Genomic DNA, 16,438 nt, shown 5'->3' with positions numbered 1-16,438 from the left:
TGTGTGACATGCTTACACTCCAGAAGCTGTTTGTAGATCAAAATGATCCGTTTGAAAGTTTTTATGTCTTTTTAGTTTTTTGTACACACACACACACACACACACACACACACACACACACACACACTCTCCACAGCATCGTTTGTACAGAACCACTGAGTGTAAAGACTTTGAGTTTAACTCTGCTGCCCTCTGCTGGTTGTAAATGTGAGAATATTGTTACACATTAAAATAATAATGTGATGTTTTTCTGTTTTTATTTGATGCCTTGACATGCCTTGAAACACTGACAGTGAAGAGTTTCCTTTGAGTCTGAAAAATAAAAAAAGCTTTTTTAAGGCGACAGCAGTTTTGTGTCCAAATCCTCAGCAAACATTGAAAAGTCGAAAAGCCAAACAATATACTTTGGATAGAAAACAAAGTGCAATGTGTCTTTGTTTTTTGTGGGCGGAGTCTATAAAAGTCATGACAGCACTCCATAAGAAAAGCCTTTAGATTCAGTCTGTTTCACGATGCGCAGAGCTATACGTCGTCACCCCCTTTGCTGATCTGGACTACAGTCTTTCCTCGGGCGTGACCCTTCTCCACCTTCTCGAAGGCCTGAGGAACTTGCGAAAAACTGAAGGTCTCCTCCACCACGGGCCGGATCTGAGAGGGAGGAGACAAATCAGTGAGCAAGTTCTCCTAAAGTGTGCTTCTCCTTATAGTCAAAGCTCCTGTTCCAGTGACGACGTTCACATTAAACGTGGCCAAGTCAGTATACGACAAGTGATCCCTGTGAGCCAAAAGCACAGGCTGCTCTGATCACACAGTTTATCACAGTTTTTTCAACTCTTAGAACTCTATGATGTCATAGAGGCAAAGAAGCCACACCCACCCATGCAAATACCATTTTCGTTTAAATAAAAGGTTTGGATTTCTCCACATGGGACTCTTTCATAAAAAGAGGCAGCTATGACGGACTTCCAAGTGAAAGAGAAGGAGGCGGCGCTAACGAGCGCCGTTGATAGAAATAGCCAATCAGAAGAAAGCTCGCTCAAAGGCATGTTTCAGACAGAAACCAAGTGGGGGACTGTAGATATGGAGCTAGCAGCTGGGTAGCGTAGTGGTAAGCCTACACACCTTTGGAGCAGGAGTCAGAAGTTCGATTCCGACCTGGGGCGTCTGTATTCAGCAAACTATCAGCTCAGTGTTCCAACAGTCACAGCTAGAGGTACAACACATGTGCTACGGCAAGGGGGAGCCAGGACGCCAGGGAGGGGGGAAATATCATCACCCCCACCCGAGATTGGATACCAAGAGCAGCAGCAGAAGAAGAACCTTTAAGTGTGAGAAGCTTCAGATCTCCAGAGCCGGTTACCATGACAATATGATGTGAATGTAGCACATGTGGATGATACCCTACTGAGACTGTTGTACAGTGAGTACATGGTTAAATCAAGATCGAGCAGAGCAAGCAAACAAGAAGGTTGAAGCACCAGGAACGTGCAGCGGAGCTCGTTGTTCTTCTTCTGAAGAACCTTAAGTTACGATAAATTGTAGCTCTGTGGAAGAGAGTTGCGGCTATTGATGATAGTTTGTTTTAGTCGTGGTATAAACGTTTATGTTTAAGAAAATAAAACTAGCCAGAGGCCATGAAAGCCACGCTAGAAGCAGCCGGGGCTATTAGGAAAACAAATGCAGCTTCAGGAAGCTCTATCTTTCGTTTTTCTCCTCCTCTTTGTTTCTTGATAGTTGGTATTATGTTGTTTATCTCGTTCTTCTTCCTCCTCTACTTTTTAATTTTTGTTCTTGTTGTTTGTGCTTCGCCTCACCACCCCGCTTATCGCTCAAACATACTAAGAGAGCAAGCTGGCGCCAAAAAGGAAACGGACTACACAACCCGCAAGACCACCACGTAAACCCCCGCTCCCCCACCCCGTGCACAGAGAGTTACATTTTCCAGAGATATACGAGTTTACAAGGCCAATCATGTCACGTTTGCCACCACGCATGGTATATCTTGTTTTTTCTAGGTGAACAGTGTCTGCGAGCACACATCTATAACCACAGGAACCTCGCTTGCCCGTCACAAAGCTGCAGGATCAATTTCTTTGCAGTGATCAGTGCGTACGACAAAAAACATTTTTGAGCACCTTGTTGGCGTTGTGGTTTTTTAGAGATCCCAAAGATAACTACTGTTGGATTTGGTTCTATCTTGATTTTTAGAATATCAGACCAATAAGTAAAGATGTCACACCAGAAACCCTGAAGCCTTGGACAAAGTGCAAAACTAAGTAACAGATTTCTACACTGTATCATAGATTTGTCACAGACAGGAGAGCAGGCTGGATATATTTTGTGAGTTCTTTCCCTTGAGTTGTGTCACAGCCTATAATATGATCCCATACAATTCTGTTTCAGGCGTCGCCAGGACACATACTGTAGCCACTGTCAACTAACTGTTTACTACTCCCTTACTGAGACAACAGTAACACCTGTTTTGACACCATCGCCTTCATTATAGTTCATGTTTAACTCTAAACGAGAAACAAAATTTCCAACTTAAACAAAATAGAAAATAAAACTAGCAAATGAGGCCATAAAGTCACCAGAAACATCCAACCAGAGGGGCTATTAGGAAAACAAGGCAGATTCAGGTAACTATGTTCATCTTTTATATACAGTCTGTGGTATTTAATGTGCAAACAGTGTTAAACCACAGAGTCCCTGTTCAGCTCACAGGATAAATACTGCGTCGTACCTGTTTTGCATCCACCATGTCCCTGATTTCGTCCAAGGCAGAGCCGCTGGGTGCAAAGAACCCCCAGCGGTAATGAACTCCTTTCATCAGGTGCTGCACAAAAACACAGCAGAAAAAATGAATTAGTGCAAACATTACAGCCGTCAGCACAAACACAGAACACTGAAATACTTTAATACATTTGAATTCTAAAAGAAAAACCTAATGTAAAGATATATTTAACAAAACAGAAACATAATGACTTATTTTGATATTATTGTTGTTGCCTTTAAGAAACTTTCTTTTAAATTTTGTTCCTGTGGACACATTTTTAATATTTGTACCGACTCACATGTATTTATTGTTATTTTGGCAGTTTTACTCTCATCAAACACAGAAAGGACAAATATAGTTGATGTAACCCATATGGAAAAGATATATAAAAATCTTATAAAGTTTGTATCTGTCTTGTGTGAAACTTGTATGAAAAGCATACAAGAGTGAAAACAGATATAAGATCCCTTGAAAAATTATATAAATGAAATAAATGTTTTGGATACTTCCTAAAACAATATATGAAAGTAATGAGAAAGTGGCCACTTTCATGAGTAAATCATATAAGTCTTATATGATTCACTATATGAATTAGGCCACATCTTGTGAAAGTCTTTTATAAGTTTTTTCTATTTCTTTTCCATATGGGACCAAAATGTGAATAAAAACGTGGCAAAGGACAGATTCACACCAGTTTGGGTTTGTTTGTTTTTAAAGCGCGTGTTGCTTAAATATTTCTGTGAGTTGATAACAACCCGCCGCCTCTGACACAAAACTTAAGTTACCAAACACCCAAACTATGAATCAGCTGCTGGAAAAGCTGCACCGTCACAGATCTGAGTTCAGATTACACCGATTCTGTAGGCGCGAAATATTAAGACAATGCTGTGAATCAAATCGTCTGATATTAAACAAACGCAGCGTGAGACAGCAGATGACCCCATTACAACCCTTACACTTCTGTGGAAATGGAAACAGTGACTGTGTGGTTATATGCAGGAGCTGAACGTGGTAAAGAAGGCTGTGTGTGTGTGTGTGTGTGTGTGTGTCTGTGTGTGTGCGCGTGTGTGTGTGTGTGTGTCTGTGTGCGTGTGTGTGTGTGTGGGCAGGGGGGATTGGAAACTTGGTCTCTGTGTTAAAGGAAGTGAAAAAAAACACAAAGTGCACAAACACACAGTTTCATTTGTTTCCTGTAGATTGGCTCCAGGTAGACCTCCAACCTGCTTCACCTTCAAATGTTCAAAACGGATTTTATTCTGGAGAAAGTTAGCGTGAGTAGAATCTGTGCCAGCCTGTAACCCCCACAGTCTGACACCAACTCAGTAACTTTACATTTAAAAAGAAAAACAACGAAAGGTTTGTGGGGCAGTCCCGCCCTGTTACCGCCATCCACGCTCATCTTCCGCCTCCTTCCTGATGCGAAGATTAAATTTACTTTAAAATAAGAAACTAGAACAAACACAAAACTGCTAGAAAATTTTTAAAAATAACAATAAATTTGTGGGTTTTTCCCTCAAATTAAATTTGAATTTAACTCGAGTCTTATAAACAACAACAACTGTATGCAAAAGATGGATACAGCCACTGTGACCCAATAGCTGTTCCTTTTGAAACCCTAACATTTCAGTCAGGCTACCATAACGGGAGCCAGTCCTGAGTTACCAGCCTCTTGGATGGTCTGTTAGCACGATAACCTCACAGCTGCCACATTATTAGTCACACAACTGCATAAAAAACCATGCAAACAGCACAAACACAGTCCACAGGTGCAGATCAGCGACTGCAATAGCTGAGGTGAAGCCGAGCAGACAGCTAGCATGTATAGCATCTACCTGTCAGTCAAAGAGACCACACCCCCCAAATACTGCAAACTTTAAGTCTTCATAAAGTTTTAAACAGGTGAGTAACAAAAACATCCTCCCGCTGTACAGATGATGTGAAGATAAACTTTCTGTATCAGGCCGTAAACAGGCCGAGACTCTCTGCTGGAGCCTCTAGTGGATCTCAGAGGAACTGCAGCTTCTTCTTTTTCTTTTTTCTTTCTTTTTTAATTCTTAAACAATTATGATCGGGAACAAAACAGAGCTAACAGACAATATTTCAGCCTTGAACATTAAATTTATAAACCTGTAAAAAAAAAGATTCATTTGTTTGAAAAAGCCACCAATGAACTTTCGAACGAGCTGAACATGAACCTCTTCTGTCCTGAATGCCAGCATCTTGTTTTCGCTCAGTTTTGGTTTCATTTCAGCCTCTTTCTCTTTTGTCTTTCAGTCCATGACTCCTTCCTGATTAAACTCTCCTCCCTGCTTCAAAGCGGTGCTGTCAGTTTAAATCTAAGAGCTTTTCATAAATGAGGATCAGATCTGCAGGTCACAGATGTGCTAAAAACATCCTTAAACACTAAGCGTACTACGAATTAGCATTTGATGTGAATTTGTTATTGCAAAAGTCATTTTATGCACGGTTACCCGTGTGTGTAACTACATGCAAAGTTTGGCTGCTACTACAAACTACAGTCACTGTATTGGGGAATTTCAGTTACAGTGATTTGTGCCGCCGTGGAAAATGAGACCAACCTGAAACTCTGAGCTTCTTCTGAAGTTACCCACACTTGCCTGACCTCAGACGATGTCTCAGTTACAAATACTTTCCTTTTTAATTTGAAAAACTGTGACACGAATCCTCTTTACACATGCAGCACATGGTACCGTTGTTTAGTTTTCCCTCCCCACCTACACGGAGGGCCACAGGTTTCTGGACAATTATTCGTTTTCCTGTAATTTCCAAATTATAGCATTACAGAGAATTTGGAGTCAAACAGTTTAACAGAACTGCAGCTACTTTTATAAACAGCTCCCCATTTTGAGATGCTCAAAAGTAAATGGACAACAATGGACGAGCAGTTTCAGGACCAGGTGAGGCCTAAACCTTCGTTATTTAATGAAAATTAAAGCAAACTATATTTGAAGTTGACTCAAAGTGTTGAACTTACATTTGCTAAGTGTTCACTGAGACTGAAGCGAAGATCCAAAGAGGTCACTGGTCAAATCAACATTCTGGGACATGCTTGAAATAACTGTACTGACCAGCTGATAACACCAAACAGCCTGAAGACAAATAAAGTGCATGATGACAGAATCATTTCCATGTTTTACACAAACAACATCACCACATCTAATCAGGTCGAGGACGCACTGAATGACGTAGGTGTTATTTTTTCATGTCAACAATCAAGAGACGCCTCCATAAATGGAAATATGGAGTTTAGAACACGGCGCACAGCCACCAGTTACACTAAAGAGCAGGAAAGCCACATTATGCTTCAAATACATTTATATGCAGGGTTCAGGAAACCAGTTGGCAAAGATGAAACCCAGATGAAGTTAGACCAGAATAACAGAAGCAGGATGAGTGTGATGTGTTCAAGGCTATACTCTCTGCTCAGATTCAGACACAGCTCCACAGCAGGTGGACATGATGCTGCAAAAACAACCCAAGAAATGAGAGATTCTACAACGAGCAAGCAGCCCAACAGAGCAGCTCATCAGTCACTGAATACCAAACTGAAGGCAGAGGGACCCACAGGCAGGCAGCAGGTCTGCAGAGCATTATAAAGCGGAAACAGAATCAGCCGGTGCCCATGACTCCTACACTTCACTGACAGCAAAGGATTTCCATCCAAGTATTAAAAACAGTATTACATTAAACCTCTGTTAGTTTGTGTCAGACCCCCTGACTGTGTGTAGAAATCAGGCTGTAATTCCTGAACAGGTCATGCTTGAATTAAAGTCTCCATTTCAATCACATGTTTATTACTGAATTGTAAAAATTAAAAGATGTGGCTTAATGTGTAACCGCTCATATTTCCACAAAGACTGAAGGATGCAACTTATTGTTCTCAAACACCAGGTTATCTCCTTGCATCTCGTTTCTGCTTCCTTTGCTGTGCAGAGCCGACGACTACAGCTGTGGATTCTGTGGTCGGGCGAGTGCGCTGCATGCAAACTGCAGACTGTTACTACAACACCCACAGAGGATGTGTGTGCGTCTGTGTATAGGTGGACGATGTCATCTGCTCTGACAGAGAGTTTAGGAGTTCAGGACAGTTTTCTTTATCTGCCTTGCAGCAGGGGGCGGGGCCTCAGACACCAGAAAGTAACCTGCTGCATTTTCACATTTTTCCAGCCGTTTCTTCAGGTACCATGTCTGATTTTTAGGGACCTGGAAGAAATGTGCAGAGTATAAAAGGAACCCAAACCTAAATTAATCTGCAGAAAATCCACAACTGCACATATTATGACACAAGTCGGAGCTGCTGGAATAAATCTGTTCTGATTCTAGCTTAGCTTCCATACTTTCCTGTACTGTGAACAGTTTAACACAGACTGCTGCTCTGAAAACTCGTGGAGGGAATCCATATTTATTCTTCCTTTTGGATATTTGGTGCTTATTTTATTAATGGTTTAACTGGGAGAGAAAAAAAAATTTTGTAAGAACAACTCGGCAAACAAAAATGGAACCTAAAGGACAAAGTTGAACATGTATGAATTATTGTGTGGATTTGTTCATTAGGAGCCAAACGTTAGTCACGTGTCCGGCCCAGAAGCTCCTCCCAGCCTGGCATCTCGATCAGAGGCCAGAACCACCTCGGCTCTTCACCGTCAGCTCTCAGAGGACCTCGATCGTCTTCCTTCGCTCTACCACAGGTTGCACCTTCAGGGTCATCACAGCGTGCAGGTAGAGCTCACTGACACTGAACCTCGCACTCATGAAACGTAGACTCCTCCACTCAGGGTAGCAATTCCTCCCCAACCCAGAGTGAGCACTCCACCCTTTTTCTGGTGGAGAATCATGACCTTAAATTTCAAGGTGCAACTTTTCATCCCCGCAAACTGCCGAGACACCAGATCCTGAGACCACTGAATCAGACGCCATCAGAAGCTTGGCTGCACCTACAACCTTTGCTCATGAACATTATGAACAGAACTCCAAGAGCAGGCCTGCTGGAGTACAACACCCGCCAGGAACAAGGCCAGCAATACCAGCCAACCTTCCACTATAGCTGTACCCAAAGCCAGATGTTAAAATTGAGAAGCAAATACCACTGAATGCGTTTGTCACTGGTTTAATATTCCGACCCTACAACCTGCTGCACTTGGATCATTCCAAGAAAAAACAAAGTGTAAAAAACCTCCTATTTTTATTAAAGTTAAAAAACTAAACAACTCCATCCAAGCTTACTTTTAAGGCCTTGCTGGCCACTGTAGCGGCGGTCTGCATCATGCCGTCAGCTACACCCAGCCTGTCGGTGTTCTGCATGAACGGCGTCACCAGGGTGACGAACTTGGAGCCGCTCCATGGCTTCAGCAGCTTCAGCGCCCAACGCTCCGTGTCACCCCCGACATTATCCAGGATCAGGTCGAACCTTAAAGATAAAGTAAATCAGACCAAAATGACAAACAGAGATTCAGTCGGAGCGAGGTCTGCTTACTTCTCCAGAGCGCTGAGCGGCTCCTCGACGGGCCCAGCAGTGTAGTCCACCACGTGGTCCGCCCCGAGCCCCCTTAAGAACCGCTCGGCGTTCTGGGAGCAGGTAACGGTCACATGGGCGCCCCACGCCTTCACCATCTGAGCAGGAACAACACCAGACTTTTATACAAGTTTCACTTTGGTTGAATCAAATGTTTTGTTTTTCATTTTAACCACGATGAAGAAAAAATTCAAGAATTTGTTCTTTTCAGGTTCTCGTTACTGCAAGTCGTTTCTTTTTCTCTACTATTTAAAGAAAGATGGTGTTTAAGCTAATTTTAAGAATATTTTACATGTTTAGCTTTAATGTGTTTTTACATTGTGGAAAATCTCATAAACTCCGGCTGTTTTTTAACAGTTTACGTCTGCGATCAGACGTCGGTCAGAGGGTTAACTGTGCTTAAATCAAATATTAAATGTTTCCCAGAGACCAGGTGAGCGTCTAACCTGCAAGCTTTAGCGTTTTTCAGATCAAACGTTACTTGATTGTGTCAAATGTTTAGGTGACCACAAGTGGTCATCATTGTCCAGCTTTTCATGCATACCTGTACAGCAAACGTTCCGACTCCTCCGGATCCTCCAAGGATCAAAATCCTGCAACAGAAAAGCCAAAACAATGAAGGAGACAACCGAAGCAATGACCTGGTCAACTAAATGGAAACCCGGCGACTTTTCCCCCAAAAAATGGAAAAAAAAAAACTACCAGGAAAAAAAAACGTCTTTTTTCTCCTTCCAGCTTGCAGGTACTTTCAAAATAAGGGCAAAATCGATTTTATTAAACCAATTAATAAAGGCAAACATTAAAAAGCAGCTGGTTGTGTTGGTTGGAGATGACTTTTATATAGGTGTGTTCATGTTAACAGGTAAGCTAACATTAAGCAGAAAAAAGCTTTATCTGGTTAAATAGAAACATGGCTGCGATGAGTATAAGACAATAATTCTAAATTACTGCATGTATCTGCATCATGTATTAAAACAGGACTTTATTTACCTGAAGTTAAAAAATACTCTCCCTGCTCCCAAAGTTGTTTAACACGAGATCCGAGGTTCAATCCTGCTGCTCGTGTGCAGACAAACGCTAACTTGTATTTCTAAGTTGGGAGTTTTTGTCCTCGTGAATGTCACATGAGGGTTTCAGGTAAGTGTCAGCAGGTGTGGCCATCACTCGGTCACCTGTGTTACACTGTTGCCATTTGGTATATGAAGCAGTGCAGGCACTGATACAGCTGCTTATTATAGCTCAATCTGCACTGTCCACAAATCATTGACTTTTCTCCTCTCAGCAGTTACCAGGCCTGGGTACAATGGTCACCGTGGGAAACCACACTGGTTACTAACCTCAGTTTGTCTGGATCATTATTAGTGGCAAATGTGAGTAGTGCCTGCTTGCTTGTGTGTTTTTTATCCCGTCTTCCTCCCCTCACCCCCAACAAAGGCCCCTTTGAGTGTTTGGAGACACGTCAGGTTAGTTACATAGCTGGTAGCTATGTACTGATGTGGGGTTAGGACATTTTTCCCTCCGTTTTGTCTTGCAGGCTCCTGGTAAATTGGTGCAAATTGGAAACACATTGGACACAGCTCATTACCCGGTCCCACTTAATAAAAAAATATCTTTATCCTTATCAGGTTCTAAGATGAGGTTTTTCATCATTTCACTTATCATATTATTCGCATCTAGGGTTAACAATGCTCCTTTTAAATCCCGCCTTAATAAGCGAGCTAAAAGGGGCTCAGGAAGAACAGCGGGCGGAATAACTGACTAGACCAAAGTTGGCGAGCTTCACTGGGATGGATTAAACTTTCCGTGTCCTCACCTCTTGTTGGCACAGTTGTCCTTTCTCAGACCGCCAGTATTAACCAGCGCTGACCAGGCGGTGGTTGCCACGTAGGGAATGGCAGCAGCCTCGATGTGGCTCAGACACTTTGGTTTGTGGGACACCTAAACAGGACAAACAGTAATAATAGCAGCAGTTAATAAGAGCAGCAGCTTCCTGTAGAGTCATCACGAACCAGCTCATCTCCACATTTTAGAGGAAATGAAGCAGTAAACAGGAGTATTAGTGTCATTCAAAATAATTAAGGTGGGGGTGACTGGGGTACAAAAATCAGGATGAGAGTATTAAAATATATTACAGCGAAAAAAAAGGAAATTTGATAAGAAACCATCACAGTTCACAGCTTATCGTCAATACAGTGACAAATGTGACCTTGAACTTGAATAGGATTCAGATTAAGACCAATCAGAGATCATTATGTAAAATCTGATTGAGTAATAGTTCTTGTGAACTGTGACAGGACAAACAGACAGAGGCTCAGTAAACCGTCACCTGTATGAGCTAAAAACCCAGAACATTTACAAGAAAATACACTCAGAGTAAAAAAAGTAGAAGTTTAATTTACTAATTAAATCATACTTTAAAAAAAACAAAAGCCCCTCCACGAATCGCTACCTTATCGTGGTGGAGGGGTTTGTGTGTCCCAGGGATGCCAGGGGCTATGTTGTCTGGGGGCTTTTGCTCCCTGGTAGGGTCTCCCATGGCAAATTGGTCCTGGGTGAGGGACCACACAAAGAGCGATGCAGAAGACTCCTATGACAAGACCATAGAGGGAACAGTTTCACCCTGCCTGGGATAGGGTTACCGGGGCCCCAGGTTTACAGCTGAACCCGAGCGGGGCTTTGTTGCTGGACTTCTGTGCAAAACACAGTTTGGCCATAACGAACACCATGTTCAAACATAAGAGTGTCCATAAGTGCACGTAGCACTAGGACGCACTAGGACGCTCTAGGACGCAAGTCGATGATCGATTTTGTAAATGTATCACCAGACCTGAGGCCATATGTTTTGGACACTCGGGTAAAGAGAGGGGCTGAGCTGTCAACTGATCACCACCTGGTGGTGAGTTGGATTAGGTGGCCGCAAGGTGGTTGGTGCCTGTCGTGGTGGGCACCAGAGGTGAGGGGAGTCAACAAGCTCGGGCTTGGTTAGCCTGTGGGACTTCGGAGGCAGCTGATAGGTAGCGACAACTCGGGTGTGGGAGGAGTTCGGAGAGGCCACGGAAAAAGACTTTCGGACTGCCTTGAAGAGATTCTGGCAAACCATCAGGCGACTCAGCAGGGGAAAGCGGTGTGCTACCTACACTGTGTATAGTGCAGGTGGGGCACTGCTGAGTTGGACTGAGAAAATTGTCGGGCAGTGGAAGAAATACTTCAAGTAACTTAATCCCACTGGCATGTCTTCCGTAGTTGAAGCAGAGTCTGGGGACGAAGGGGATGACCCGCCAATCTCTGGGGGCAAGGAACTCCTTGGTGGCAGAGCCCCTGGGGTGGATGAGGTCCGCCCCGAGTTCCTGAAGGCTCTGGGTTTTGTTGCGTGGAGATCAGGGGCATTACCCCTGGATTGGCAGACTGGGGTGGTGGTTCCCATCTTTAATAAAGGGGACCGGAGGGTGTGTTCCAACTACATAGGAATCACACTCCCCAGCCTCCCTGGGAAGGTCTATGCCAGGGTGCTGGAGAGGAGAGTCAGTCCGTTAGTCGAACCTCAGATACAGGAGGAACAATGTGGTTTTCGTCCTGGCTGTGGAACACTGGATCAGCTTCGCAGCAGAGTGTGAAACAGTGGGAATGAGAATCAGCACCTCCAAATCTGAGGCCATGGTCCTCAGCCGGAAAAGGGTGGAGTGCCCACTCTGGGTCAGGGACAAGTTCTTGCCCCAAGTGGAGGAGTTCAAGTATCTCGGTGTCTTGTTCATAAGTAACAGGAGAAGGTAGTGGGAGATCAACAGAGGGATTGGTGCTGCGGACGCTGTACCGGTCTGTTGTGGTGAAGAGGGAGCTGAGCGTAAAAACGAAGCTCTCAGTTTACCAGTCGATCTACGTCCCTACCCTCACCTATGGTCACAAGCTGTGAGTAGTGACCGAAAGAATGAGATCGCGGATACAAGCAGCGGAAATGGGCTTCCTCCAAAGGGTGGCTGGCCTCTCCCTTAGAAATACAGTGAGAAGTTCGGCCATCCAGGAGGGACTCAGAATAGAGCTGCTGCTGCTCCACATCGAAAGGAGCCAGTTGAGGTGGTTCGGGCATCTGACAAGGATGCCTCCTGGGCGCCTCCTGGGTGAGGTGTTCCGAGCATGTCCCACTGGGAGGAGGGACATGCCCAGCTGAGCTGGCCTGGGAATGCCTTGGTGTTCTGCTTGGTGGTGCCCCGGATAAGTGGAAGAAGATGGATGGATGGAAAAGTAGAAGATTGAAAAAAAAATTCAAGATTAAAGGATATTAATAATTTATGACCTTTAATGATTATATTTAAAAAAAAAACTGCAAAAGGGAAAAAATATTTAACACCATGTACAAGAACAACAACAACAACAACAACAAACAAGAAAAGAAGATTTAAAATGAAAAACCTAAAAGTTTATCTAAAAACCTTCAGTTTAACTTTCACTGACCGTCACAGTCCGTCAGTTTAGTTTAGTTTGTTTTTTTCACTCTGATGTTGAAACTAAAATTTTGTAACAAACAGTGAACAAACAAAATAATAAATAAGGAAACCGTCTCCGCAGAACTGACACTGATGAAAGTTTCCACTTCACAAACAGGAGAAATTAGACATTTAGCTATTTTAAATACATAACGCCGAGCGTTACCTCATTGGCGCTCAGCACCACAAACTCCGCCAGGCTGCCCTGCTTCCACGGCGGGATCGCCGCCCAAACCTGAGGACGACACACAAACAGCTCACATCTGCATTTCTGTGCAGCTAGTTCAGAGAAACTTCACACATGTGCTCCTCTGGGAAAAGTTTACACGAATGTGGTAAAAAACAAAAGAAGCAGAATGACTTCATGGGTGTTAAAAAATAAGTACATTTAAAGCCACAGTGCGCGCACACACACACACACACACACACACACGCACGCACACACACACACACACACACACACAGACACGCACACGCACAGACACGCACACACAGACACGCACACGCACAGACACACACACACACACACACACACAGACACACACACACACACACACAGACACACACACACACAGACACGCACAGACACACACATGCACAGACACACACATGCACAGACACACACACACACACACACACAGACACACACACACACACACAGACACACACACACACAGACACACAGACACGCACAGACACACACATGCACAGACACACACACACAGACACACACACACAGACACGCACACGCACAGACACACACACACACACACACACACACACAGACACACACACACAGACACACAGACACACAGACACACACAGACACAGACACACACACACACACACACACACACACACAGACACACACACACAGACACGCACACGCACAGACACACACACACACACACACAGACACACACACACAGACACACACAGACACAGACACGCACACACACACACACACAGACACAGACACACACACACACACACACACAGACACACAGACACACACAGACACAGACACGCACACACACACACACACACAGACACACACACACACAGACACAGAAAAAATAGAATTGGGCTGAAAGGTCTTTTGCTTTATTATGTAACTGGATGACTGAGAACCTTCACAGACATATGTAACTAAGTATTAAAGTAAATAATTACTTTTGAAAATAAGTAAGAGAAGTAATCAGTAACTAATTACTCTTTCAAGTAACTTGACCAACACTGGTGGTGATCAACATAGAAATGGAGCTGTGGACTGAAGGCGAGAGTCCCAGAAGGAAAAAAAGCACATTTTTATAAAAATGCAGCATTTAAAGAGTATTTTTGACGTTTTGAGGTATTATTGCTGAAATGGAGAACAAGTCAGATGTTACGACTGCATAACAATCTACCCTCACAAAGCTGTGGAGGCGTGACGTTTCCTCTCATTTCCTTTGTGATATTTTTGGGCAGCGCAGAGTGAAGATAAAAGTAAAGCTTATTTCACACGCCAGGAGGCTCGTGAGGGCGGATGCCAGCCAGATGTTGACTAAAATTAATAATTAGTTGTTGTTTCTTTCCAAACTAGAAAATTTTGAATTGCATTTGTGGATGTCCCTCTCAGCTTTCAGCCAATCACACGGGCCCTGCCACATGCACTGAGATTGTTAGCATCATTAGCGAGTGCAACACTGTCAGATTAAATTAACACAGAAACAAAAACACAGACTTCAGCTGATCAGGTTTCCGGGTCAGCAATGTTGCCAAGTTGTAGGAAGGTTGTTGCTCTTTCTGAGAGCAGCAGCACTGCGTAGAGGAAAACCTGAGGCCTTCTGAACTTTCTCTCTTAAAGGAGTTTTGTTTATGGCAGCCATAAAGAATCACAGTTAATTCGATACTGCTCTCTGTGCGTACAGCTCTCGTCTTTACCTCGTCCCTCTCTCTGAAGTACTTCACGTCCAGGCCGCACTCCATGATGACCCCGGACACGTCCCGGCCCAGAACGAGAGGAAACTCACTGCCCGACTGCTTGATGTTCAGAGGGTCTCTCTTCATGGACAACGTAGCTGCGCCGTAGCCACCTGACAGGGAAAGAGTTTATGATTATTACATAAAGATTTAATGCTGTTTATGGATGTTTGTACTGGGACATCAAACTAATTCACCAGCTGTAATTTTCAGCTCCACATTTTCATTCTTGGACTTTTACCTTTGTTTGATTCACAGTTCAAAATAATCTTTTATCCCTCAGTCCTAAAGTGTGTCTTAAAGTAACTTAGCAACATAATTAAAAGGAGCATGAATCCTAAACGTCCTCTTCAAACTTCCTATAATTATTACTACTTTCTATTCATTACTACGGTTAAAATTAGTCACTAAATGGGTCATTACACGTTAAAACAACCAAGTGAACAATTTCCCATCAACCCCCTCAGAATCAGATGTTTTAATCCACTGTTGTTTGTATATTTTATCCGTGCAGTCATGCGGCTGATAATATAGCTCTAATAATGCTGGTGCTCAGAGTAGGTTAAAAGAATCATGCTGTGCAAAAACAGGCGGTTGAGGTGCACCACACACGTCCCAGTGACATGTTTCAGAAAGACTTTCAGCTGAAATGATCTAAACTAACAGCTCTGTGATAATCACAGTTTTTATATCATCAAAATGAGTTCATGCACATTTTATTCCTTTTTTAAAATATTCCACTCTTAAAAGTTTTAATTTATCCATTCTTCTTCTTTCTTTTGTGCACTTTCGCTTTATTGAGCCGTTTTATCTTTTCATCTTACCGAGCTTTTGCTTCTTTTTTTCAGCTGTTATAGGCTGTGTTTATTGTTTTGGCTGCAGTGATTTTCAGATAAGTAAATGATATCTTATGTGATCTTAACAGTGCCTATAAGAGCTGCCCTGGGGGCCCCTGGAGCTGGCCCCGGGCCTCTGGCTCACCCTGATAAGAACTACGGATTTATCACAGTGTGTTTTCTTGCAGCTGCGTGCAAAAATTAAAACTGTGAAACAGACTTTCCACTTTATGTGCACCCCACAATAACCGACCCCGCAGTGATATGCTGCGGTTTGTGGAGGAGGGGCCATCTCAGTCTGACTCATTTCGACCACAGAGCAGAAAACAACCGCTGTACGGCTGCTGTTCTCATTTGCCAGCCTTGGATCGCGCTCACCTCTCATGGCGACGTCGATGGGGTTGAGTCCTGCTGCAAACACCTTGACAATCACCTCATTGGGATAGTTGATGATGGGAAAGCTGGCGTTCTTGGTGAACCGTAAAACCTCATTACTTCCGTATTTATCAATGACCCAGGCGGGCATGACAGTCCTGCACCTGCTGGAGGTACTGAGCAGCCTGCCGCACCTGGGCAGGGAGCTGTGCACACCCGGAGACTCGCTCAGGTGGAGCAGCACCCTGCTGTGCACCAAACGTCTCAGAGAAGTCATCTTTAGCGCCACACAAATACAACTGTGTGAATAGAAATGAACTGGGCGCGCAGGCGCATTCAACGTGTGCAGATTAGAGGCTGAAGCTGGTTAAAATCCGCCGCTACCTGCTCTCTCTCTCATGTAAACACACGTGGAAGTCTCACATTCATCTAAACGAGGTGGAAATGCTTAAAATCATCATGTGGAAACGTCCTT

The 16,438-nt window shown here is 43.7% G+C and overlaps 1 protein-coding gene across 2 annotated transcripts; it reads right to left on the bottom strand.

Annotated features, from left to right (window-relative positions):
• Positions 1-101: 101 nt before the first annotated feature.
• Positions 102-16,276, bottom strand: rtn4ip1 (reticulon 4 interacting protein 1). Of its 2 annotated transcripts, XR_003215219.1 has the most exons (10): positions 15,967-16,276; positions 14,714-14,865; positions 12,957-13,025; positions 10,123-10,247; positions 8,854-8,902; positions 8,271-8,407; positions 8,021-8,204; positions 5,772-5,886; positions 2,744-2,836; positions 629-648 (listed from the first exon to the last, which is right to left on the bottom strand). XR_003215219.1 is itself a non-coding variant. In XM_003459954.5 (9 exons), exons 1-9 carry the CDS (start codon positions 16,238-16,240, stop codon positions 523-525), a joined length of 1,209 nt encoding a protein of 402 aa, XP_003460002.1. In that variant the 5' UTR covers positions 16,241-16,276; the 3' UTR covers positions 102-522. The 2 variants fall into 2 exon arrangements, 1 of the variants encoding a protein (XP_003460002.1); XM_003459954.5 differs by lacking the exon at positions 5,772-5,886 and having other exon boundaries at positions 102-648.
• Between the last annotated feature and the right edge of the window lie 162 nt (positions 16,277-16,438).

Source organism: Oreochromis niloticus, linkage group LG19 (assembly GCF_001858045.2).
Source record: "Oreochromis niloticus isolate F11D_XX linkage group LG19, O_niloticus_UMD_NMBU, whole genome shotgun sequence".
Taxonomy (NCBI): domain Eukaryota; kingdom Metazoa; phylum Chordata; class Actinopteri; order Cichliformes; family Cichlidae; genus Oreochromis; species Oreochromis niloticus.
This window is presented reverse-complemented; position numbering and strand designations above follow the sequence as displayed.